General features: G+C 39.0%; 1 protein-coding gene across 7 annotated transcripts in view; it reads left to right on the top strand.

Moving 5' to 3' along the window:
• Positions 1 to 26298, top strand: part of PTPN13 (protein tyrosine phosphatase non-receptor type 13) — a 111568-nt gene that overhangs the window by 14432 nt on the left and 70838 nt on the right. For all 7 annotated transcript variants that reach the window (XM_015625376.3, XM_015625375.3, XM_015625372.3 and 4 more), the window contains exons 2-5: positions 10768 to 10887; positions 18466 to 18635; positions 22344 to 22409; positions 25006 to 25191. In XM_015625376.3, coding sequence (XP_015480862.1) covers positions 10773 to 10887; positions 18466 to 18635; positions 22344 to 22409; positions 25006 to 25191 — 537 coding nt within the window. In that variant the 5' untranslated portion in view covers positions 10768 to 10772. The remainder of the gene's footprint in view (positions 1 to 10767; positions 10888 to 18465; positions 18636 to 22343; positions 22410 to 25005; positions 25192 to 26298) is intronic.

Here is a 26298-nt window from a genome sequence, read left to right as displayed (position 1 = left end):
ACTGAATACTGTATCATATAGGGCATGTTGGACCCTATTGGTAGGTCACCTAAATGATGTTACATAGACAGATTCTCAGTTACTAGGGGAAAAATGGAGATGTATTCTGTTCAAGGACAATTTTCTGCTCAGCATCACTTCATGACAGGGAAATATCTTTCCTATCACTTGAAGAGAAATTAAGTGCTTTCAGGAAATAGCAGTTGAATAGGTTATTTTTTTCTCTGGAAAATTAGTTGCTTATGGAAGAAAGGAAGTGCTGTGAAGTCTCTTATGAGGACAGGGGTTTTTAAAGATGATGGCTGCTTTTGAAGTTTTTTGCAGGAATTGGTTCTACCCTGTAAGACTTGCTGGTGCTACACTTATACCCTGTGTGTGTAGAGTGAAGAGCTGGTTTCTGGACAGATGGAGGTCTCTTATTAGAGTTGCAGCCCATCTGCCGGTATCAAATCTGTTTCTCCAAATGCTTACAGAATCTTACTTAAATCTGTCTTGGCCAAAACCTTTAATAGGCTTTAGGGACCCTCTAACAAGGCTTTCAGGTAGTTCATGTTGACTTCTTAAAATAGATCAGTGCTCCTGCCCATTTGTAACTCTCTTTGTCCTTCAGGGCTTTTCTTTTGTCCTTCAACAGAAACTTAAAAGTGACATTTTGATCTATATGGAGTATATGCATGCACCCATGCATTTTATAAAGGCAGTGGGTAACACATGCATATGTGGGGACACGCAAGCTCTTTCTCAGCATGAGTGGGCACTGTAAGAAGCACAGCATTCCTGAAGGCTGACAGGCATAAAGTGCAGAGAGCCAGGTATGTAATGGCACCCACCAGTGCTTCTCATTTCCTTAGGATCAGCTTGCCTTCGTTTGAGGCAGTGTGGACAAGTCAAATCCAGCCAGCTGCCTGTATCCCATCCCTGCCATTCCCCCGGAGTGTTCATGTTTCCTGATGAGACATCAGGGTATTGTCAGTTGTGCTTCTCAGTTGCAGGTGTATGAAGTTGCTTTATAAGATTAGTCACTGATTCCCCCTGCTTAAATCTTTGTAAAGGTTTCCACACCAATAGGAGGATAATATATCACAGACATTTTAAATTGTATTTTCGTGCATGTAAAAAGTATAAATCTTGCACCTTCACCATGTCTGAGTAGAGAGGCTATCTACCTGAGAGCAAAATTACTCTTTTCTTCTGTCACAGAAGAGCAAAGAAAATTCAGTATTCTTTGAATAAGACTTGATATTTGCTGTTGTGCTTGAATTAGCATTAATTTCAATTTACAGGAAAGCAGAGCAAGAATCTCTCAGCTTATGCTGTGGTCCTAGAGACATAGATTTTCTTGTGTGTTCTTGACAGCTGAAATGTAGACCTCTGTTCCATCTTGTCTGTTTTTCAGTCTAGAAATTCAGACTTTCACAATAATAATTAGTCATCACTTGTGTGAATAATAGCTTTACTCCCAGACAGGTGAGTTCACAGATAAGATATCCATGGTGTCATCTATCTGCAGACCTTGTAATGTTCTGTTCTTTATGCTATATCTCCTTTTTTTTTCCTTCTCAGAAATCAATATAAGAAATCATAACTATCTGAGAAGACAACACACTTTTTTCTCTACTGCAACTCCTGGGTGTCTGTGGTGTTGCCTGTGTTGTAGAGCATATGTAATTGCTTAAGGAAATCTAAATTTTCCAGGAGTTGGGAATACTACTTTTTTGGACATCAAAGACTGAAGACTTGGTGCATAATAGACCCTCCAGGTGATCTTTCTCTATCAGTAATTATTTGGACTCATCAACTATTTTCACCCAAATCACAGAAAAAAACGTGTGTGAGGATGTAGTTCAGCTTAGGGCATTGGGTAAGAAAGCCATTGGAGTATTTGTAAGAACCAGGTAGCTGCAGAGGATGCTGGCTGGGTAGTAATTTTTAAACTGGTTGGATTTATTTTATTTATTTTTTTTTATTTAATTTTCATAGCAAAACCCACACAAACATGTAAGTGCAGTTTGGTAGAAATATGGTAAGTGGGGTGATCCATGTGGGAATTTGTTAGCTCTCAAATTAAACGTGTGCTTAAACAAAAGAATCCTGGTGTTGTAGCAGTGCAGCTTCTTTACCTGTATACATTCATATGTGTATGTATATACTTGAGGTAAAGCACTGCTGGAGGAATCAGATGCAGGTAGATGTCATTCACACTTGATTCTGTTATTCAGTTTTATCTCCATTATCAAATATTATTTCCTTTCCAGGCAGGACATGAGGTAGTGTGAACTGTACTATGAATACCAGGAATTTTTCTGGTTGAGTACACAAGTCAGCAGCTATCTTTCTTCTCGTGAGTGTGTAAGGATGCTGCTTTCAAATGAAGAACCCAAACCTTATTTCTGAATCCAGTGCATTTTGCACAAGTATACCATACATGAGGTTATTTTTAACTGTGGAAACACTGCTTTGATACACCATAGTGGTGTATCTGTTATGCTAACTTCTTTTTCCAAAATGTCTGATAGTCAAATATATTTAGGCTGATTTAGGAAGATTGTTTTGCTCAGATCCACCTTTCTCCCATGAAAGGAAGAAATCTCAAAACCTAAGTGAACCATGCAGTTTACTCACCCTAACAGCCTAAAAAGCCATTTGTGGAAGGATTGGATGTGAATATATAGGATTAAAGTCAGGCTTTGAAATCACATATGGTAAGGTCAGCCTTTCTACTTTTTAAGAGTGTGTTGACTTCTGTGTAATTTACAAATATATTGTAAACCTAACACTTTACTTTATGACTAGGGTTGGTGGGTACTAATGATTCCCTTCTCCCCCCCAGTATTGTAGCACATTAACTTATTTTTTTTGTACCTATCTGAAGGACTTTCGAGTGCCATGTTTCAGAAAACATAGAACGCTTAGACACTTGGCTTAATTGTTTGCTGATCCTGTTGTGCTGCCTTCGTGACTGATTATTACATTACTGCAAGGGGAATGCCTTTCCATTCTCTGTTACTGAGACTGAAAGGATTCTGACAGAATCAGAGCCCTTTGGTACTAGAGAATTTGTCTGATGTAGTATAAGTTCATTACCATGGAGAGGACTTAAGCTAAGCTTTTAAAAATCTACTCTTAAGTAAGTTGATCCATTAGTGAAACCTATTGGTAGAGTCGCCGAATTTCTAGTCTGTGGCAATTTATATCTTGGTGTTAAATATTTGAGCATTACTCTTCTCAAACACTGGGAACTGATGATGAATAATATTATAAAATAATTATAATGTACTGAATGAAAAAGCAGTTACTGTACTAAGTACTTATCACTGCTTCCTTCACTTGCTCACCAGAGCCCCAGTGTTTTATTTGTAGATAGCTTTAGAATGTCACAGATGGTGAGAAGCAGTACTTACTGACTTAGAATAATGCTTTCTAGTGGCTCCATGACATTCAAATCAGGTGCCTGCTACTATTTCTGCTCCCCTGACAAAAGCTTTCATTCCCTCTTCAGCTGTGCTGAGAGCTGTGAGTAAGGACAGACTTCAGTCATGACCTTTTCACAGTATGTGAGGAATGCGTGGCTCTCGAATGCAACAATGGAATAACTGCTGGACTAAAGCTGGAGGTGCCATTCTTAGTGCCTTTTGTCTGATAGACAGCACATCATCACTCCATCCTGCAGTAAGATGCCTTTTTGCTTCTGGTTATTTCAGGTCATTAGAAGGATTTAATTTGTTATGTGTGAATGAGGGTGTTACTGTTTAAAAAGTGTCACTATTGCCGAGCTGCTTTGTAGTCCTGAAATTTCTTTTTCTTTTTTTGTTTTCTTTTTTTTTTAAAGCTTGCCTTAGTCACAGGTCTTCTGCTCCTACTTAGCAATTAAAATGAAAGTTGCAAGTATGAGAAATGCATCAGGAGACGTGCCCTCTCCGAGGTGGAGCAGATCAACAGCAAAATAAGGGAGTTGCCCAAGAATCTTACACTGACAATTAAACAAAGAGAGGGATACAAGAGTCATGCTACGATTTATGTGGATTAAGCTTACTTTGTAGTGATAATTATATACTCTTCTGAATAAAATTTTAATATCAAATGTGAAACATCAGCTACCCTCATGTATAAAAAAGCATTCTGCAGTTGCCTAGAAAACATGACTTTCATGATCATTATATACAATTTGGACTGGCTTTACTAGTTTGCCTAACACAAAGCTTCAGATAAACAAGTTTATCTGGTTTTGGTGATGGAGACAGAAGAGCAAAGGAGGGAGTCAACACTAACCCTTGCTTGTCTTCCATTGTGTGTTCAGGCCAATACCAGAAGCTGATTTCTTTCCACCTTCCAGGAAAGCAAGCAAGCACTTTTTGAGCAAAATAAACACTGCTTGTCCTGGAGGTGTGAGCCAAGATTCTTAGTGTGTCACATTCTTCTGTCTTCCAGATATGGGAATATAATACTGATCTAAGGCTTTGGGAGGAGAAATGCTAACATCTCAGCTGTTCATCTGTGTATGCTCAAATAAAAGGCCAAGATTTATACTTCTGGGAGTGTTTTCATACTGTGTTTTCTTACAAATTTGAGCTACTTTCTGTTCCTTACTTAGGAGGACTGAGCTCAAGCAGCAAGCTATCACTTTGAAGAAGAAATGCAGTTTCAAAGAAATTTTCTTGGTATAGGATTTGCCCAGGAGCATGAAATTTTTGTTTTGCTGACATTTTATCTTGTGTGCCTATGGGGGAGAAAAAGGAGAACATGGAAGGAAAACATGTGAGTGGAAGAAGCTAATCTAGTCCATAACAGGAGGAGGGGAGATACACTTGGATGGTAATACAGTCTCTGCTGACCTCTCTAAAATGAAAGAGAAAGAATAGTGCTAAGGTAATATTGGGTAATAAGGTTGAATGAAAAACATCATGAAAGTGTGGAGTTTTTTCACATAAATTTTGGTTCACCTGATTTCTGGCAGCTTTTAAAATATTTTTAAAAAAAGGGGGGAAGTGGTAGTTGGATCCTGTGGGGCTGTGTCCCCCTCTCTTTGTACCTATAGGAGACATGAAAAAAGTGGTTGTGACACAAGGGTTTGTTTCCTTATCCTTCAAGACAATAATTGAGAATAATGTGCAGTAATTAACTCAATAGCAGGGACTCTAAAAGAAAAAAAATTCTTTAAGCACAGTTGACTTGATTAGCTTGTGTATTTGACTTGATTGCATGCTTGACTATTTGCAAATAATGCCTTATTTTCTGGATAGTCTATGCAAATTGGACCTGCGGCTATAGGAAAACCACATTTTATGTGTGGATTTTGAAAATAAGGTTTCAAAGACTACTGAAGTGCCAAGCTTTCTAACTTGGCTCCAGGGTTCTGCACTTCAGCCCAGTTTCAGCAACAGTATTTATTATTGGGGATAAACTAATTGGTATACATAGTCAGATCTTGTTTCGGGGTGTAAGATGTGGGCCAATGTAAATAAATAGGATGGATGCCAGAGTTCTGAAATTACAGGGCCTGGTAATGGCTTATGGTGCTCAGGTTCTGAAATGGGAGAGAGCAGACTTTCCAAACTGTCCAGGTCTAGCCCCAGTTCAGTGTCACTGAGACTTGTGCCTGTTGAGTGCTTTTAAAAAGCACTTCATGCTCAGTGAGTGCTGAATGAAAGTGTCAGCATTTTATTTTCAGGCAGCCAGTCATGGCATAAGAAAGGTGAATTTTAAGAGGTTCTCTTGCATAGAATTGCCTTGTTAAATGTACTTCTGATTCCAGGCATTTATATCTCCAGAGGAAGGGCCAAGAAGGGGCTATTGGCTCATCTGCTAAGAGAAAAGTCTCCTCAGATACTCTCCTCCTGCCACCTTTTGCCTAAGTGTCCCTGTGGAGCAAGGGGGAAATATTGCTCATATTCAGGACAGTTAAGGTCAGCTAACTGTTTTATATGGGACAAATAAGTTGGGTTCTTTCTCCACAGAAAGCATTTTGTACGTATATAGAGCCTTCTAGTTCCCTCTCCTTTGTTTTAAATTTTGTCAAAGCACAAAAATTAGTATCAGAGTATTTTATGTGATTATTGAGAAATTCTAACAGTGTATTCTAGATGTTTTTCACTGTTTCTCGCACATCTAAAAACACCTGCAGAGTTTACGCCTAGTGCAGCTGCCTTTCATGTTTCTTGGTACCATGTTCCTATGAAATATCAAGTGTGAGGTAGTGCAGGCATTTCAGTTAGCTGATGTTAAAGCACAGTTTTTGACTAAAAGTTTTTGTTCTGAAGTTACAGCATTGGGGAAAAAATGGTGGTGCACAAGGTAAGGAAAAAAGCAAGGGATGTGTTACTAAAACAAAAACACCAAGTTGTCAGGCATTAGTTAAGTAGAAGCAATTTAACCTTTTGACTTTTAGTCTGTTTTTAGGAACTTTTTGACAAAAATTACTGTATTACAGTCCTTAATAATCACAGTCACAGCAATAGTGCCTTAATATTTTGGCTGGTGACAGTTCAATAAAATTTGGAAAGAATAGGCCTTTAAAATTTTCTGAATTCTTCATTGCTGTTGTAGACCTTCAATTTAAAATTTAAAACATGTGAGGAAAAATGGTGGTGGTTGGGGGAAATGAGAATTCTGAGCGTTTAACTTCTGCTTACATAAGCAATTAAAAAGTGAGGTGGTGTGAAGACTTTGTAAGTGGTAGGGAGAAAAGTATATACTTACAAACAGCCATTTTGACAGAATTACTCAGTGTGAAGGGCAGCTCCTGTTGTGCTTTCTGTCTTACTTGGGACAGCAAAGGCTGCCTCGTGGCATTGGCAATGTCTGGATCTTCCATAGGTGGTGTGCTTTTAACATGGGCTGCGGGGACTTAAAAATGAGGCTTTTTAAAGCCAGGAGGTCACTGAGCTTGTTTTCGGGCAAGAGACAGAGCCCCATCCCACTCATGGGGGAGTGTATGAGCTGTCTGTCTAGAGGGAGGAGCTGGCAGCTGGTCCTCATGAGGTAGACAGGCTCTTTTCAAAAAGTGTCTGAGATATGGGAGAGGCCTCTGGCTTAGGCAATATTTTTCCCTGTGATTGTGCTGCCTGCATGGCTTAGGGCTGAATGGTGTGGAGAAATTGCACTCTGAGCTTGTTAATACAAATGATTTACACCTGAATTTACTCTTTTGTCCTGGAGCATAAAAGCTGCCTCCATACAATGCAACTCCCTTCCTGTGGAAATAGTATTCCTGTGTGGTCTGAGAGTAAATTCTGCCTCAGAACAAGAAATCTGTCAGGTTCATGTCTGTGCACCTCCAGTGCTAACTATTTTAATTTGTCCTGCCTTCCTGCTCTGTGTTGTGCTCTCTGCTGTGCAAATCTCCCTGTTTGGGTGTGCTGTGGCTGTGATCTGGTGTGAGTTTTGGGTGAGTGGGCAGTCCATGCCCTAGCAGTTCGTGTGGAGTACGTACCACCTAACCGTGAGACTTGCCTACCCCGATCCCATCTCCATGTGGCCTCGTACTAAGATGCCATCATACCTCTGTCCCGAGAAAAGGGGAGTGAACTTGTCCTTGGAAGGTCCACCTTTCAATGTTCTTTACTCTGTCCATCCTTATTACAAGGAGTGAAAGGAACAGGGCACAGGATTCCAGATCTTGCTTTCCTTACATGAAGAGGAGACGGGGAGAAGGCTTGTTGCAGAGAAATGGCTTGACATGAGCTGACTAAGAGTCCACGGAGGACTTTACCAGTGCATCAAGACTTCTTTGCTGGTCAGCCTGGGACACTGAAAAACACAGGGAATCATGCCAGGAGCGTGATTTTGATATGGTATTCTACAAAAATTTTAAATGTTTTTCTCTTAGAAAAATTCCTCAATATAGTCCTTATGTTGCAATTTATCATAATGTTTGGGTATTGCATAGAACCAAAAGCTTTTGTACGTATCGAGCATTTAGGTTTCTGTATTCACAAAGGACTACACACTATTTAGGGTTCCCAGAATCTAAGGAGACAGTGAATTTGGATGAACTGTGTACTACAAATATCTTCTTGTGAAAAAACTTCTGAGACAAACAAAACTGGTGGGGGAGAAATATGTATTGAGCCAGGCACTTCCACTGTCAGCTCCAAATCGGTGCCTGGCTGATGAGAGGTGGGCTGTACAGGTGGAGAAACCTGGCCTTGCATTTTCCTGCCAAGAGCTTCATCCCAGCTTCCCTCAGTCAGTTCCTTGGTGCCAGAGGACCATTTTGTGGGAGGTTCTTTAATCCTCATAACCAGCATGTTGGTCTGCTGAGACAGACAAGCAATGCAGCTTAAAGATAATTTTGAGGAAGAAAAGTTACAGAGAAAGTTACCAAAAAGTTACTGAAACAGATCTGCTTCAATGACAATCCCACTCAAATCCCAGCTTGTGGCCTTTTGCATGTGGCTGTGCTTGTAATGATTGGTTTTGTGATGAATTTTGCTTGGGCTTTCAAAATCAGATTGAAATAGTTTGATTTTGTTGTGTTGTGTGTTTGATTTTTATTTGTCAAGCTTCTGCTATCAGTAAAATGCAAGCAGATCTTGTTGCTTGCGTTGCTGCAGCTGAAGTGGCTGGGTGTGTACATTCATACTGCTTCTTATTGTGATCAAGAAACTGTTTGCTGTAGGATTCTTTTACTGTGGATGTAATGTGTTTTCATGAGTTTCAGCAGACACGCTTATGGTCTCTGTTGTGTTGTTAAATAGTGAATTGGCTTATAGCTGCCACAGAGCAGTCCACACTATTCAGTCACAGCTGAAAGGATGCAGCATTTTGCAGAATGGGGAAAAGGGGAGTGGAGCAGAGAAGGATTTGGGGTGGGGGAGAGGGGATTGTTGTTCTTATGCTTGGCATTCTCCTTTAGAATATTTATCACAGGAAGTTTTCATTTGCAGTTCATGTATTTTTAGTCCCTAGGAGAAGATGAGATCTTTTGATCTGAATTATCCAGATAACTTGATTCTAGTTGTACCTACTGAAATTTGAGACAGTGGCATAAAATCACAGTATTTCCTGGATCAGTGAGACCAGCCACTCGCTCTGTGCCTGGTGTATGTGAATCTCATGCTGACTGGAGGCACAATTTTCTCTGGTTTTCCACGCATTTATTGCAAGTCTGCATTGGTCCCTACCTTTCTATTTTTCATGGTTTATTTATTTATCTCTTTGGGAATTCAGATTTCATCTTTCTTTTAAATGTTACCTGAGTCTGCTTTCCCTTCCATTGTCTTTTGATGATGACTTTTGAACACTTATTGTTGAAAATATATCTGGCTTAGTAAATACGCACAGTAATTGAATGCTACAAACTGGCAAGTTGTAAAATAAGGAAAAATAAGCTGTGCTTATTTTTTGTGAAAAGCAGCCAGCAATATGCAATTTTTCAGTAGTAGTATGGAATTCTAGGTGAAAAGGCTAGTATTTTAGCAAGTATTGTCAAACCCCATATTTTCAGTTAGAAACCGTAGGATATTCAGCCTTTTGTGTTGCCATTATATATAAGCCTGGCTATCTGTAATTAAAAACACATGGAAGGCATAAAGCTGCCTAGACATTTGGGAAACTAAATATAGCCTGTAAGCCTGTCCCTCTTTAAATTTGTTAGGTTAGTGCCCATATACCTGAGCCAGGATAGTATGGTATGATGGGGAGGCTCTGGGTGGGTGATTTAAAGGAAGGGGGAGCTGCTTCCAGCAGTACCATTGGGTCATCTAAAACTGTTGATATCAGTTACTGGTTTCCAGACCATAAGCATTCCTTGTGGAACTGTATTTTCCATTTCCAGCAGCAGCTTTGGAGCCTTTGAGACATAACAAATTTACCAGTGATGACTGACAATACACCTTAGGCTCTTATTACAGCTCAGTGCCTCAAGATCTTCTTCTCTGGGCTTTGGAGAGAAGCAAAGAGAGAAGCCACTGCAGCTGCATTCTCATCAGAAATATAAATTGGCATGAGTACTCAATCTGAGAACATTCCATAGAAAGATGGAGTAATTAAGCAGACACATTATTTATTTGCTACTGAGTTTATTGAACAGATGAAGCTTTGCTTTGCCAGAATATTTAGGGATGCATTCTTCAATTTTCAAATGGTTTTGGACAACAGAATATTATATTGTAGTGTGGTGAAAGTGGTTTAGCTCTTTCAAAAAATACTGCAGCATAACCTTGTTTATCTGGGGAAGGAAATCTTTCTTTGTTTCCTGGGGATGTAATTAGTAGAGTGCTGCTGAGAGCTCTATTTTGCTTTTTTAACTGTAAGGAGAAGCTGTTCCATAGCTGTCAGTTCTATAGCTATTTTGCTTCTGTACATATTTTCTGGTAGTGCTTCTCATAATATGCTCACGAGATGCAATCAATAACCCTGTGAGAGGAGGAAGAGCTTCCTTTCCTAACAACAGCTTCACTGACTTAAACTTATCAAAATCATGTTAATAACTGATTTATTTTAATAAACCTGTAACTACTGATCGATCTGTCATCTTTATAAACAGAGCATGCTCTTGCCCGTAGCATATGGATTAATGCCACCTCATTGAATTTATGGATGTAGAGCCTACAATATTAATATGGATCATTATATTTTTTTAACCTGAGCTTTTCTGGAGTTCAGTTCAAAATTCTTTATCACCATAGGGAATGTTTTGTATTTCTTATATTTGGTGGGAGAATTTTTGTGACCAAGGGCTGAACATAGTTTATTACTACTTGAATACGGCATGCACAGGGAAGAAAAGATGTTATTTAGTCTTACATCAGTCTGTTTATTTTCCAGGTAACATGCATGTGTCACTAGCAGAGGCTCTGGAGGTTCGGGGGGGACCATTGCAAGAAGAGGAAATATGGGCTATTTTGAATCAAAGTGCAGAGAGCCTTCAAGAACTATTCAGAAAAGGTAAGCATTTTTTAAGACTGATAAATACAGGACTGGAAACATTTTGCTTATATTAAGGTGCCATGTAAGTAAACTGCCTTGTCCTTCCTTGGCTCTAAACCCAAACTTCCTGCTCCTAATCTGTCTCTGGGTGAGTGCCTCTCTGCATCCTAGCCCAAAGGTTGCTTTCAACCATCACTTCGTGTTCTTCCAGAATCTGTGACACATCCCATTTCTTGTGGTGATAACTTCAATTACTTTAGACCCATTGAAGTGAGATGGGAACATAGGAAAAAAGTGATAAATAATGGTCTGAGACCATTGGAACATTTTGGTACTGAAGTAGACATAGAAATGGGCACAGTACTGTGCAGTCATGACCAGTGTGCTCTGAAGAGATTTTTTTCTCTAAGGTGAAAACCAGAAAACTTCACCAGAGGGCTAGATATGATTCCCCAAAATGCAAGTGGCAACACCTACATAGCTACTGAGAGGATTGTGGTGTTGTCTTGTACTTCAAAGGAGTAGAAGTATTTCTTGTCCCTCCTCCCTCCAACCTCAGTAGGCTTCAAGCTCAGCATCTGCAATACTGATAATAATACACATTTTAGCACTAGGTCTGAATATGGAACTTTTCCCCTTCCTTATGTTTTCCTTTGTTTCCTTTAAAATCTGCAAATCCTTAGGGCCCTTCCCTCCCTTTCTTGCTCTAATAGCAATAAATGCTTAAGCCACATATTGAACTTTAGCAACATCTTTAACTTATTCTCAGATAACGTGTATGTTCCCATGCTGCATCCTAGTATTTCAAAACCTTTGCAGGGGCCATCCCCTCATATCAGCATGCTATGTAAGCTTATTCAGTTTTATTATGAAAAATCAAAGGCTCGCTCTTTGAAAATAGTCATTGTTTTGCCACATTACTATGCAAGGGACACATCTTTGCTGTTTGGGGCAAAATATTTTGCATTTCTTGCAAGTATTTGATTCAGAATTTTACCAAGATTCAACGTTTAGGTTATTTTGGGCTGGGTTTGTTTTTTTTAAGATTTGGCTTAGCCAATCCATTGAGTCAGACACTGGCTGTGTCTTACACACTGCCCAGACTCTGAGAGTGGGCTCTGTTGGACACTTCACAGGCTCCAGAGAAGGCAGATGTGGGCAGAAACTGCTGTGTGGTACCTGATTTCTGATCACACTTGACTTAGCTTTATAAATATGAATTTTATCAACTTCTCCAACATATTTTTTGCCAGGTGAATTATAGGTAATTTTGACATCCCATTCAAATTTACCTTCTTCTCTTTACCAATATTCTCACAGCCCATGAGTGCATGCCCTTTCAGGAATGCTGAGTTTATTGTTGCAGTTTGACCAACTGACCTGTCCTGCTGCTTCTCATATTGCAAGAAAAGGAAAGCTGGCATCTGCTTTCCTCTCTTTCACTCTTTGTTCTCTCTTGGAAACAGGAGAATTATTTCTTTTAAGAGGACATATTGTTAAGACCTTGACTTATGAGGGATCTTAAATGATTAGAGGTTTACTCTTGTAAACTTCACAGGAATTGACACATGGAGCTCCATCTTCTAATCCACCTACAAGATCACAGCTGTATGAGCACATAGTAGTGAAACCACTTAAAACTTTATCCTGTGCCTCAGTTTTTTCCAGAAGGGAGTCTCCACTGAAAATAAGAGCTTACCCTTTCTTATCCTGAAAGCAGTGCAGAAAAATTGTCGTAATCTGTATGAGGACTGCATGCAAGCATTGACAATGAGAACACAGTGAGCCCTCCTTCAGAAGAACAAGTACTGAAAGATGAGAGCACAAAACAGAAATCTGCCCCAGGACTTCTGATACGTGTTTTTAAGGCAGGGGAATGTTTGCCAGCCAAGAATGGCTAAGGTGGCAGAAGCTTCTGATCTTACTTCCTATCCATGAAGACCAAAACACAAATTCAGATAAAATCAGTGCCAGAAGAATCTGTCTCTTCTTTGGAGATGAAGCTGTTTTATTGAGTTGTTTTTCTGCTAGTTCAGCGAACTATTTTCAGTTGCCTGCTGTTAATTAACCTGGGATATAGCCTTTGGTAAAATGCACTTCAAGAGACTCAAATGAAAGAGCTTTTCTGTGTAGCTGAGTTTGATAAAGGTAATCTAATTCCTCTCAGCAAGAGTTGGATAACCAGACAGTTTTTAATGAAAGTTTGTCTTCAGTAACGAAGCAATCTAGAAACCTTTTTTGTCATCTTGAATATCAGTTTCTATGCTGGCTTATGAAGGTGCTGTTAATGTTCAGGAAGAGAAAATGTGGAGGTTCCTGTAGGCTTGTCTCACTGAATTTTGTTCTTTATTTGTGGAGGACTTGTAGCAAATGGGGGATCTTAAAGAAATCTTGTTTTTCTTGGTCAAATTTCAGACCCATTTCTTCCATGCATATGGTGTGGAAGAGCTATTTTATGGCAGAGTTTCCAAAATTTTTCAGAACTGACTGATCTCTTCTGGGCAGAGGGAGATAGTGCAAGCTTTTAGCTTCTGTAAGATCACAGCATGTTCAGCTTTGACCAGCTCTCAGAAATGCTATTCCTCCCTGAACAGAGTCCTGGAGTCCCTGAACACGCTGTTCTGTAACAAAATACAAGATTTGTTGAATGTTTTGTACATTGTTTGTTAAAAAAAATTAAATGAGGCATATTGTTCAACAGGCTGTGTTCCAGCTGTTTTGAAACGAGGGGGATAAAAAAGGCCATGGAAATAGCAAACTCTTAAATTGCCATCTGTTGTCAGCCTCCCCACACCAGCCCAGGACCCACAGATGCTTTAAGGAATTACCAGCCCAAGTAATCATTTTTGTGTGTGACCCTGGTAGGGTTTTGGTAGTTTGTTTCAAGTTGGGAATACTCTGTCAACTGAGAACCTGTTCTTCAATTAATTTCTTACTGAAGCTAGTTTCTGGAAATTAGAGAAAAATGTCCAAAAAAGGCTTCTGTTACAGATTTGATGACTTCTTCATACAAAAAAGTTTTTCATATCTTTTAGTGAGTCTATCTTCTTATCCATCAAAGCACTGAATAAGAGAAACACAGGATGAAAATCCATTGTCTTCGTCGCTAATTGCATATCACATCATGCCTAATTCAGCAACAGATACAGAAATGTGCATATTTTTATCCCTCTTTGTATTTATGGTTCTAACAGATGTTGAACTCCTTAGAAAAAACTTTACAAATTTATTTCTATCATTATAAAAAATAAAAGCTTAGATTGAAATGCCCAGTTGCTTATCACCAATTTAGAAGATCAGCTCTGGTAGCTGTCTTGTCAGCACATTATAAGCTGTTAAATGAAGGAGAAAGACAATCTAGGACTCAGTTGCAGATCTGACATCAGTTGCATTGGTGATGTTGAGATTAATCTGGAGATTTGAAAAGGCTGATACCAGACCTGCCCTTCTCTTACATCTGTTTAATTATGTGCAGTAACTATTTTGTTGTTGAAAGGGTGTATCAGCTGTTTCAGACATGCCCTATCTTGCACTTAGAACTCCATGAGGTCAAAGGAACAAGTCTTTGAAGTAATCTCAAATGTGAGTGTATAAGCATTAGGAGAGTGCTGTGCTCGCTGCTGCTGAGAATTATAAAACAGGCGTCCCTCTAATTTGCTAGGTTTAACTGGAAAAGATTTATCTAAACTTGAAAGTGGGAAAGCCTTCATATGTCACCCAGGCCACTCCTGTTCTAAAGTGTGCGTTGAGGATTCTGAAAACAATTGGACCTTAAGTTTGGAGACATGTATCTAAAGGAAGGGGGAAGGGAAGAGGGAAAGTGAGTCTGATGTTAAAAAGACAGGTTGAGCAAAGAAAGAGTCTTTGCAAGTTGAATGTCTTGCAAATTTGTATATGGGAAATGATTTATGTAAAGAAAAGTATCATCTGAAAGTGGATGTGAAGAAGGAAGATTATGGTTTTCAGGGATCTGTAAATACTTTTGACTGTCAAACTACTCTGGCTGCTTTGCCTGAGTAAGTGTAAGTAAAAGAAGGAAGGCAAAGTGTGAAATGTGCTGATGGGACTAGTGATGAGTCCAAAGTAGTCATAGACCTAGTTGGGATGGAGCAGGAAATGGATTGGTTTGGTTGACAGGAGGAAAAATGCAATAGGAAGGGGTAAAAAGCCAAATCCTCCTTTCCTTGATGGTCCTTGTTGGCTGGTGATAAATGATTTTCCTTTTGCCAGTACATGTTGGGGAATGATTTTTCTTTTTTCATCGTCTGGTGACATTGGATCTTTCGGCTGCTGAGAAGGAGGGAGATGGGACTTCTGTAATTTTATTGGGGTTTTTAAATTTTTTTTAGTTCCTATTCCTCATCCCTTCCTCCACCTCCACCCACCCTACTCACACTAAAGAGGCTCAGTGACTACTTGCACTCTTTGCAGAGCTCTGCTGGATGTAGTCAGCACTACAGTGTAGTGTGGTGTTTGATTGTGGGGCAGCTCAGCAACAGAAAGTGATCTCAGAAACTAATTGTTCAAGCTGTTTCTTGCTCCAGTATCCTCAGGAAAGAGTACATTTCAGTTTTCCAAGGGGTTCAGTGTCCCATCAGAGCTCTCCCTATCCCATGGTGCCAAAGGCAGAGGGAGCAGAGACACTGCAGTGCTGCTTGCCCTGCGCACCAGGCATGCAGGGACACGCTGCACCAGCCCAGGAGGAGAGGATTTACAGCAGAAGTGGTGCCGTGTGCTGGAATAATCCTGGCCAGGCTGCAGGTGAGTCAGTGGTCTGCCTCCAGCCTGGCCTGAGCATACAAATTTTCAGGATCCTTTGCTCTAGGAGAAATCTTACTTGTCTCAGTGAGGGCTATGGAGGGAAGCAAAAATGTGTGTTGAAAGCCTTGTCTATATTTTTGGGTTGTTCTGTGCTTTTTAGAGATGTGTGTGTATGTGTTCTGTGTGGCTTATGAGAAGTGGGGGAGTAAAGATCCTGAAGGACTGACTGGAATTGTGACTGTAGCTTGGGAATTCAAAATTACCTGCCAACAGTATTGTAAAATAGATCCATTTCAAAATTTGTCTTCATGTCTCTTAGAATGTGGTGGGCCTTTTTTATCTTAGGCTACTTCTATGCTGTTAAAGCACATAAAGGATTTTTTTCCTCTCTCATTTGTTTGGTAGATGCTCTGTAGCTGAGGATTATTTCTGTTTTTATTGTGTTTAAAGCCAGTTCAGTCTCTCACTTTAAGTAAGACCATGCTATTTATCTCTGTCTTGGTACTGCTTGAAATGCTGAGCTCTCACAAGTGTTTTGTTACCAAGTTGCATAGTTCTGGAGTTAACTCAGAAGGCTGGCAGCTCTAGCACAGTTGAAAGCCTATTAGATAGAAAATTGACCGGAGCCATATCCTGAATTCCAGTGCTTTTAGAAAAAAAGGGTTTGAAACTTTTTTTTTTGTCATTTTCCTCAGTATTTTCAGGAGTGTATTACCCTTACTGCTCTTACAAATAATTCCGAAAGCCTAAATAGAAGATGATGCAAATATTATCACTGGAAAATAGTTTCTTTTCTTTTCCTGTGGTTGCTGTCTATTTGATACATTGCATCTTTGCAATTTTTTTTTATCCATGGTGCAAACATGTTAGAGATGTGTTTTTAAAAAGTATTTCCTTAAGTATATCTATGAAGTTGGAGCTTTGAGATTAGTTATTTTGGTTTGTGATGCATGCCTTGAGGAAGGAACTGGAGAATTAACCATTTTATCCTCATCCTTCCTAACAATCGATTAGATTACCTGAAGTTGTGGTGTAGGCTCTATGATCTGCTATGTTAGTTATAGGCTACTGAAAGAGGAAGATGAGAAAATGTCAGTAAAACGGCAAAATCAGTCTTTTTTCTAAACTTACTCTTTATCACATTCATTTTACATTGCTTGAAGTCATGAAGATTCTTGAGTGGGAGTGGATCAATAAATTCACATCTATAGGAGACAAATGCTCTAAAGTTTGTTGAAATTAATATTGGGAAGACTTCAGACTAATTGAAGGAGTTTAATTGTTCTTAAAACTAAATCTTTTTTTTGTCTTAGTATATGTTAGTATATGAGTATAGTCTTAGTTTAGAATATGAAGAATTTTTATGTATTTCAAATATTTATTATACAAAATGTTAAAGTAAGATTAAAGCCTCTACATTTCTTGAACTGCCTGAGTTGGGATTCATAAGGTAGAATTTTAAAATATTTTAAGATGTTGTTTGTTTAGGGTTTTTATATCAGCGGTGAATACACACAGAAGCGGTGCAGAATTCAGTAGTTACCCACAGGATAATTTTTCAAAGTCAAAGGCCAACTAAGGTAATCCTAATAAAAATAATTTTGGAAGCTTTGCTACATAATGTTGTATTTTCTTGTTACATATAATAGAAATGGCCTGTTCATCCTTGTTTCTTTTTTCTGACATCTGAACTTGCTGCCACAACAGTGAACAGCACTTGTTCTGTTTGTTTCAGAGGAAGTGGGGCTAGAAAATTGGAAGACTTACTTGGGAGATCTTTTTACACCTGATATCTGCAAACAGTAATTTAATATCCTAGGAGATTAGAAATATTCTAGATTACAAGATAGTTCAGCAGTCTAGGAACCAGCACTGTAGGAATATCCTGAGCTGGAGAGTGGAAAATGTCAGTGGTGGTGCTAATGGAGGAAATTATTATTCTGCTGTTTTTGCTTACTATATCAAGGGAAAAAGGATATACCACTCAAATGTGTTTCCTCAGGTCTTTGATATATTGTGTAACAGAAGACAGAGCTATTGCCTTTTTGCCTATGAAAAAATCAAACTTTTTTTTTTTTCTGAGTAAAACCTCATGCCTCCTTCAGTGAAACTGAGTTGATTCATGTTTGAGGTGTTGAAAAAATTGTTTTGACTTAAGGAAATGGTCTTTTTTTTGGTCTTTTTTTTTAAATTAGTTTGACAGCAGTATTATCAGACATCAAAAACCTAGCTGGCAAATTGCATATCTTGGTTACTTTTGGTTCTGCAATTTCAGTGCTTGTTTTGAAATTTTCAGGTATTTGTAATATTTTTTCACTTTAGACTAAAAATTACTTCTGTGCCCCAAAACCCTTCTCTTTTGTCTCCTTCTGTTAGCCACTCTAATGAGTATTTTCCTTCCCCACTTACTTTGTCTACTGTCTTCCAAACATTGCTGCTGCAGTAGTGCTATGTTAGGACAGGAGCAAACTCCATTCCTATTGTTGGAATTAGCCTTAATGATATGTGCACTGCAGAAAGGGAATGTTTTATATGTCAACTGTAACACAAATGAAATAACTTCAGGACAGGAGATTGTGAGTATTTTAGCAGGCTCTTCCTGAGCTTGCTGGTATGAATAATAGTAAAGAATACTCATAAAAGATAGGTGTTACTCCCCAGTGTGATTAAAATTGAGGTGGTTGTGGTTATGAAACACCACAAGTGGAAAAGGAAGCATGAATCTATTCTACTAATAGTATGTAGGCTGGTAATAAACTAACATCCAGAAAGGGCATCAAACAACATTGCTTCATTTTCAGGGTGGTTTTTGTTTTTTCCCCTTTTCAATTACAGCTGATCCTGCTGCTCTGGGATTCATCATTTCTCCATGGTCTCTCCTGTTGCTTCCATCTGGCAGTGTGTCATTTACTGACGAAAATGTGTCCCAACAAGACCTGCGAGCATTCACAGCACCAGAGGTTCTGCAGAACCACTCGCTGTCTTCCCTGTCAGATGTTGAAAAGGTACAGTGCCTCTTCCTTGGCAGACACTTCTGGTGGTTTGCTGTTGATCCCTTCACAAAATAGCTTTAAACTGTCCTTTTTGTCTCCCTTTGGTTTGTGATTCATGTAATTTCTTTTGTGAGGGGGGGAAGGGATCCTCCTACTTTGTTTTTGCTGGTTAAAGTGGAATAGTGATTATGGTTGTATGCAGTTGTGAGGAAGAGTCTCAACAAGCCCTGGCCACGTACGTACTTGGGCAAGGGCTGCACAGAATTCCCACTTCTCATTTTAACTCTTTCACAAGGGTAAATATTCAGACAAGTAAGGTTTGTATACGTGATCTCCAGGTCACTGACAAGTACAGTCAAAATTATTATCTTCTCAGCTGTATTCTTGACAAAATTTGTTGTGAATAGTAACTTTCTCCAGAAAACCATTCCCTTGGCTTAGTCAAAGATATTTAGTGGTGGGAGTGAAAAGGAAGCTGAGCTATTTCTATCTCCTTGGCTTTCCTGGATCAATAATCCTAAGAGGAAAGCTAACCACAGCCAGTGTTGTAATCTGGGAACAATTATGACATTTGGCAGTGTTCTTCCAGGAAGAACAGCTCTTACTCCAGAGGAAAGTGGTATTGGCATTGATTGCTGTTGTGTGCACAAGGACTATTAAAACATGTGTTTCTATGTTGAATATTTTGTTTTAGAATTTTTTGTATATAGTCAGTTTTCTTCAGGGCTATATCACTGAATACCTACTGAAAATCCACAATTATTCCCAAACCCTTTAGACATCCTTCTTTCCCTGCATATTGTCAAAATTATGGTATAAAAAATGGTATAAAAATGGTATAAAAAAATATGTTTACAGTTTTGTCTATGGCAAAACTATAAACAATTAGAAACCTAGGCTGAAAGTTTTAATAGAGGAGTAAAAATAACACTGACAAATGAAGACTCAGGTTCAGTTATGTAGGATGCAGCTGCCAAATCCTGCAGTAATACTATTGGAATTGTTTCTTTTCTTTCAAGAGGGACAACACTTCAGAAGACAGTAACGTTACCTCTAGTGCCAACTCTGAAGTTAATGTACAAAACTGGCCTTTAAAAATGGCAGAAAAAATAGTTCTGAATTGACAAGCTTGTGACCTTTGTCAGAACTGATTGCATTCTTTGTTCTGTGCCAGTATGCAATATGCTATTTCTTTTTCCTTTTGAAATAAATGGGAGGACTGTTACTATGAAAAGCCATGCTGAGACATTTCTTAATCTCTAGGAAGGAAACATTCAGAGGGACCTCTGTGGCCTGTAAATGCCAACACAGAGCATTTCAATAGGCGATGACCAAATGCTGGTGCTCTGTACACGTACAGCGCTGATTAATCCTCGCTGATTAGGGCTGTGTGAATTTCTTTCCTGGTAGCAGCATAACCTTGCTTGCTGGATGGAAGGTGATCCCCTTAGTTGCTTACATGGAAGAAGGAAGCTCCCTGAAACAGCTTTGTACAAAAACTGGTGTCCTTTTATGACTTTAATTAGTTGAAGTTAGTAGAGCTGATACATAGCTTATATGTGTACCCCTCTTTTTCTGACTGCTTCCCTTTCCATTCCTATTAAACTCTATCAGGTCATTCATAGGTTCTTTGTAAGGAGTATGTTGACTTTGTGTTTCTTAGGTCACAGAATCAGATTTTGCTTTGCTGACTGTGGTAACTTTTAACACATTTAAAACTTCTTTTTCTTCTGCCACAACTGGCTGTAGTTCACTGAATTAATTTACTGGAAATAGTTGGTTTTTTCCTTTTAGATTCTTCTACTAAAAGCTCCTGAAGGCAGAAAAGCACCTTGTTTTTTAAGGCCTTTTATCAGACAGTGACAGAGTTGCCTTTGTCTTTTCAGTTATGATTGTGCTTGCTAATACAAATTAATGGTGTATTCAAGGAGAAATACCCAAAAAAAATTGCAATCAGTAAAGGAAAACCCCTTTGATTCTAAGACACGCAGTAAATTTGAATCCAAAATACATCTGAGGTAACCAGGACAACAAGCTTATGGGAAATAGAGTAACCAAACCATTCAAAATTAGAATGGAGATTGATTTGGGAAATTAATGTCATGTTGATTTATATATTGTGGAAAATATTTTAAGTGTAATAATACAAAAATTAATTAGAATTTTTGCATAAATGCTCATCTTTTGAAAGCTGTTTTCAGATAGATTAGTAGAGTAGCAAGTTTTAGTTTAGAGATCTGATTGTATATCTCATTTTTGGAAACCTCTTTGGGTATGTTGAAGCTCAGAATCGTAGAATGATGAAATTCCCTGGTTTCAGAGGGGTCCTCAAGGATCATCAAGTCCAACTCCAGATTCCAAAGAAGACAACCCAGATATCTGACTGTTATCCAAATTCTTCTTGAATGCCAGCAGACTTAGGACTATGACAATGTCTCTAATTAAAATTAGCTAACTTTATAATAGTCTTTTTAATTGCTGTTCTTGCATTATTGGGGGAGTGAAAAAGTTGGGGCATTTCTGGTTTTGTTTGGTTTGGGCTTTTTCTTGATTGTTTTTGTGTCTTTTGTGTTTTATTGGCTTTTTCTAAAAAGTTTTGTTTGTATTAATTATTGCTGTGAAAGCATATTTATCTTTTTCTGTGTAGCTGTGGTATATCTTGATATGTGACAAAGTCTTTGTAGTTTTTCAGTTGAAAGGGTAATGGATAATAAACCAGATAGAGAACAATTTTCTTAGTATTTAAAAATGAATGTTTCTGGGTGGATGGGGCAGTGGTATTAACTTAGAAACCTTGATGCATTTTTCTGACTACTGTCCTAATCTGTTCAGATTTTTGTCAATTTATAGATCTAGAATTTAAGTAAGATATTTTGCTTTTAATTGGTGAAGAGGCTGACTTATGTGACCTTTTAATTTATCACTGTCCTTGTAATTGTTGTTCATTGCCTTTAGAATTATTTAATAAGTTTGTTGCTTTATGCACCGTAAATATTACTAATAACATGGTATAAAGAGCCAACACTAGTGTATATTACTTACACAGTCCAGAAAAATTGTGCCTTCTTTCTACATTTACCTGGGGGTTTTTTTGACAGTCACTTACAGAGCCAGCACGTGCTTGTGCTTTTAATTCTGCAGTATTTAAAGGTTTTATTCCCTGTAGTGAGGGGCTTATGCTGAAGACATATTAATCATTAATTGTATGTGTAATGGCAAATGTATTTGTACCTTAAAATACCAGTTGCAGATTAAGGCACTGCTTTAAATGTTTACATTCTTTTGTTCATTCCTTCTTTTTCCTTTGATCCCAATCTTTGTGATTTCATTAGGATAGCCCCTACTTGACTCGTGCCAAGGTCTGCCTTGCCTTGAGACACAAGTTTTGAGGATCCTTGGACACAACCATGCAGTCTTTACCCCACACTAGGCTGATTGTATGAATTACATGAGTTTCTGGCTCCAGTGTGAGATGAAAGCTTAAAATTGAACAGAGAAGATGGGGGACACTGGTTAGATGTCATCTGTTTTGTAGCACTGGGATTTGCTTCTCTGAACCTCATGTAAAGGAGAGGCAGGATTTGAAAGACAGCTGAGCTTAAATACAAAAAATTTATTTCTAAGCAAAATGATGTTAAGTTAGTCAATCTCCTTTAAAAGTCTGCTTTGCATTTCTAGTCTTGTTCAATGAGTTGACAGATACCTTGTGTCTTATGGCAGGTCCATATTTATTCTCTTGGTATGGCGCTCTTTTGGGGAGCTGACCACGAAGTTCCTCAAAGTCAGGTAAGTTTGGATTTGGTTTTGGTTAATATTGCAGCTCCAGACTTGATACTGTTTGACTGACTCTGCATTTGAATTTGCATGGCAGGGTGTCATACTGAGACACTGAGGAGCAAGAGGCCTTTCCCTGAATTTTAGAGAATGGGTCAGGTTGGAAAGGACCAGAGTGGGTCCAACCTCCCTGCCCAAGCAGGGTCATCCCACAGCACGTAGCACAGGATTGAATCCAGATGGCTCAGTGAGCTTCTCTAGGCAGTCTGTTCCTGTCACTGCACAGTACAGAAGTTTTCTTTCCCATACTTGGAGTTTTTCTTGTGAAGTGTGGTCTGGTTTTGCAGGAGAAGGTGCTGGTAGCACATTTCTGTTACTTTCCATGAAGATACATCTGGGCTAGTCTATCCTGTAATGCCACAGGCTGAAAGACAGCAGTTTAAGCTGTAGACAAAGGAGAAAATAATTTGTTTTGGTTTAGGCTTATATAAAAATAAATATTGAAGTAACGTGGTTGTTTTACACATAATAAAACAACTTGTTCTCCATGCTGCCATAGCTTCTGTGAGTCTGGATTTGACACATATAGATAATATATGTGTATAACCTTTCACAATGGTCAAGAAAGGGTATGAATTGTTTGGAACAGGTCTTGCTATTGACTTGTCAGTCAATGCAAACACAGTTGCAGACGGCTTAGAGATGAGTGTTATTACTCAATGTGGTTATTTTACACACCCAGCATAAATCTTAGACTGTCCTGCCAAAACTGACTGAAGATTGATGTGATTCTTTATCTTCCTCAGAGCTCCTTCCCTGTCCCAAATTAAACTTTTAGAAGTAAATACCTATAAGAGTGAAAATAAGATAAAATGCTTCTGAAAAGGCATTTAATAATGGACCTGCAGCTGTGGGAGAAGCAATTTGTGGTTTAGATTTAGGTTTGTTCCTACAAGTTGATGTTATATGTAAGACTAAGGAAGAAAATTTTGAAAGACTTCAGCATTTTAGGCCTTCGGTTCCTAATATTTTCTTTACCAGAGCGGTAGTTGGCATCTCAGTTGTACTTTATTTTGCCTGAATGCAGCTAAGTGAAGTAAAAAACTTCGAAGCGCTGAATGTGTAGGGGTACCTGTTCATAATGGCTACTGTGCCTGTCCCAAAATCCCTAGAGTTTTCTTATATTCTAGGGCTTTCCCATTTCTTTGCTTTCCTGTCTTGTAAGAGATGAAAAGAGTAGTATTCAACAGTAGTAGGAGAGTGACTTAAAGTATGTAGGTGTTGAGAGGAGTGTAGGCATGAATTTCAGTCCCCATTTTCTGTGTTTCTTCCTTTGGTGTTAAGAGTGTAGCAGCACTTTCTCAGTAATGTAGTGGGGAGGCATGCCCTACCTGCTAATAAAACAGGATTTCCCCAAAGACAATGTGGTGAGGTATGCCTAGAAGGAATCTGCCTTTGGGATGTAGTCATGTGGGTCTTCTGTCCTGTGGAGTTAATGTTGGCAAAAGGACAGTCTTGTGTGTGGCATTACTTTTGTGCATTAATTTGCATGTGCAGATTTGCCCTTTTTCTATATTTGCCTATGTTTGTTAATGAGCTGCTTCTCTGCTGGGAGTGTGGCTGAACATGAGATTCTTATCTTATTCACATACATGATTTTTTATGATTAGTTAGAAGTGATAAACAGATAGATGGGAAAAGCCTATATTAATTAAATCGGGGTGGTCCAGAGTGCCTTTTTTATGGTTCACCTTAAGAGTGCACACACAGGGAAGATTGAAAGATTGCAATTGTTTGAAGCACTCTGATGCAAAAAGCTTGACAGTGTTTGTACTTTGTGGATAACCACCCACTTTGGGAGAGTTGCAGATCAGAACGCTCAGGTCGCAAGTGCCTGCGGCACCTGAGAACAAGTGTTATCACTGGCTGCTGCATACCCTGGGGAGGGATATTCCAGTACAGTGTGCTGCTGTATTCACTCAACAGGGAGGGCAGAAAGACATCAAGATTTACCTTTCTTTTAGGCTGTATGGGTGCTGTCCTGCAGTTATGAAGCTCTGCTTCGTTAATCAGTGGCTTGTTTTATTCCTTACTTTTTTGTTGATACTGTTTAGTGATATCAGTGGAATTTGGGAATGCTAACACATCTGCTGCAAAGTATTGGGGAGGTGAGGAACTGCAGAAAATGAGCACAGAGGGTTGTCCAAAATTATTGTGATGAGATTTGAATTTTATACTTGGGTGGCAGAATGTTCAAAATTAAGGAATAAAACTTCCTCTGAGCCTTTTCCCTTCTACTTTATTTTCACTTACTCATTAAATGTTTGAGAAAGTCATTGGTGTCATGATCTTAGAGATCAGGCAGTTTGTTTAGGCTGGATCATTGTAAAGTAGGAATTGAATCCAGAGGCTGAATGTCTCTCTCCTGTTCTACAGCCACTATTTTTCCACCTCCTAGATGGTGACTTTCAAACTGGCACTCAGATAATGTAGGTAATAAGTCTTTGAGTGTCTTTGGTTTCTGATTGTTTCGCAAGTCACTCAGTTAACCAAGTTTAACCAAGTTAAAACTGATTCTCCTGTCTCCCCTGTTCTTGTTTGTCACTAGCCTATCAAGCTTGGAGACCATCTCAACAGCATTCTCCTGGGCATGTGTGAAGATGTCATTTATGCCCGTGTGTCTGTTCGGACTGTTCTGGATGCCTGCAGCGCCCACATAAGGAACAGCAACTGTGCCCCTTCTTTCTCATATGTGAAGCAGTTGGTCAGACTGGTTCTGGGAAGCCTGTCTGGGGTAAGTCTGTGTCAGCGATTGAGGAAATAATAGAGGTGAGCAGGAAGAGAGCAAAAGTGCTAATTCAGAGTCACTCTGCAGTCATTCTTCCTCTTGTTTTGGTATGTTGCAATTTTGACAAGGGTGAGTGTTGAAAGGAGAGAACAGCTTCTCTCCCCATGTAGCAGTTTGTGCACTTGACAGTTCCTCCTGGAACATGCATTCACGAGTTTCTGAGGAGGTCATTTCATGAACTGTCTTCATTTTAAAAAAAAAAAAAAAGTAGGGAGAAACAGGAGAACAAGGGTGATAAACTGTAGGGCAAGCCTTAGACTTGTTGCTACTTGAAATGCTTCAGAAATGATTGCTGTGAGTTTACTTTAACTTGAAGTTATGCTTGACTTTTGGAGAGTTGCTTATTAACAGAAAGGAGGACTGTTTAGGCAGTGTGACAATTCTCTTGCACTTCTGCTCAGCTCTTGAATATGAGAATTGTGGAGGATTTTATTGTCCAATAATGACCAAACTGCTTTTAGAAGTGAAAGAAATTACATGAACTCATCTTGCAAAGTTACTATTCCTGATGGGCAACTTCTCTCTTCACCTAAACCATTACAGCTTAAATTCAGAATAGTTAAATAATTTTATGTAAATAAAGGAAGACCATAATTTGGTGTAGAATAGTAGAATGGTTTGGGTTAAAAGAGACCTTAAAGCTATATCCAACCTCCCTCCCATGGTCAGGGATACCTTTTGCAAGACCAGATTGCTCAGAGCTTCATCCAACCTTGCCTTGAACACTTCCAGGGAAAGAATGTCCACAATTTCTCTGGGCAACCTTTGCCAGTGCATCACCACCCTCACAGTGAAGAACTTCTTCCTAATAGCTAATTTAAATTTACTCTCGGTTTGAAGCCATTTTCCTTTGTCCTGTCACTACATGCTCTTGTAAATAGTTCTTTTCCATCTTGTAGGCTCCCTTCAGGTACTGGAAGGTCGCTATTAGGTTACCCCTAAGCCTTTTCTTAGCCTTTCCTCATAGGAGAGGTGCTCCACCCGTCTAATCAACTCAGTGTCCTTTCTCTGGACTCACTCCAGCAGGTCCATGTAAAAACTGGTGTCTAGAGA

This window comes from Parus major, chromosome 4 (genome assembly GCF_001522545.3).
Source record: "Parus major isolate Abel chromosome 4, Parus_major1.1, whole genome shotgun sequence".
Classification (NCBI taxonomy): Eukaryota; Metazoa; Chordata; class Aves; order Passeriformes; family Paridae; genus Parus; species Parus major.
The sequence above is the reverse complement of the archived record's forward strand: the minus strand, read 5'-3'. Positions and strand labels throughout refer to the sequence as shown.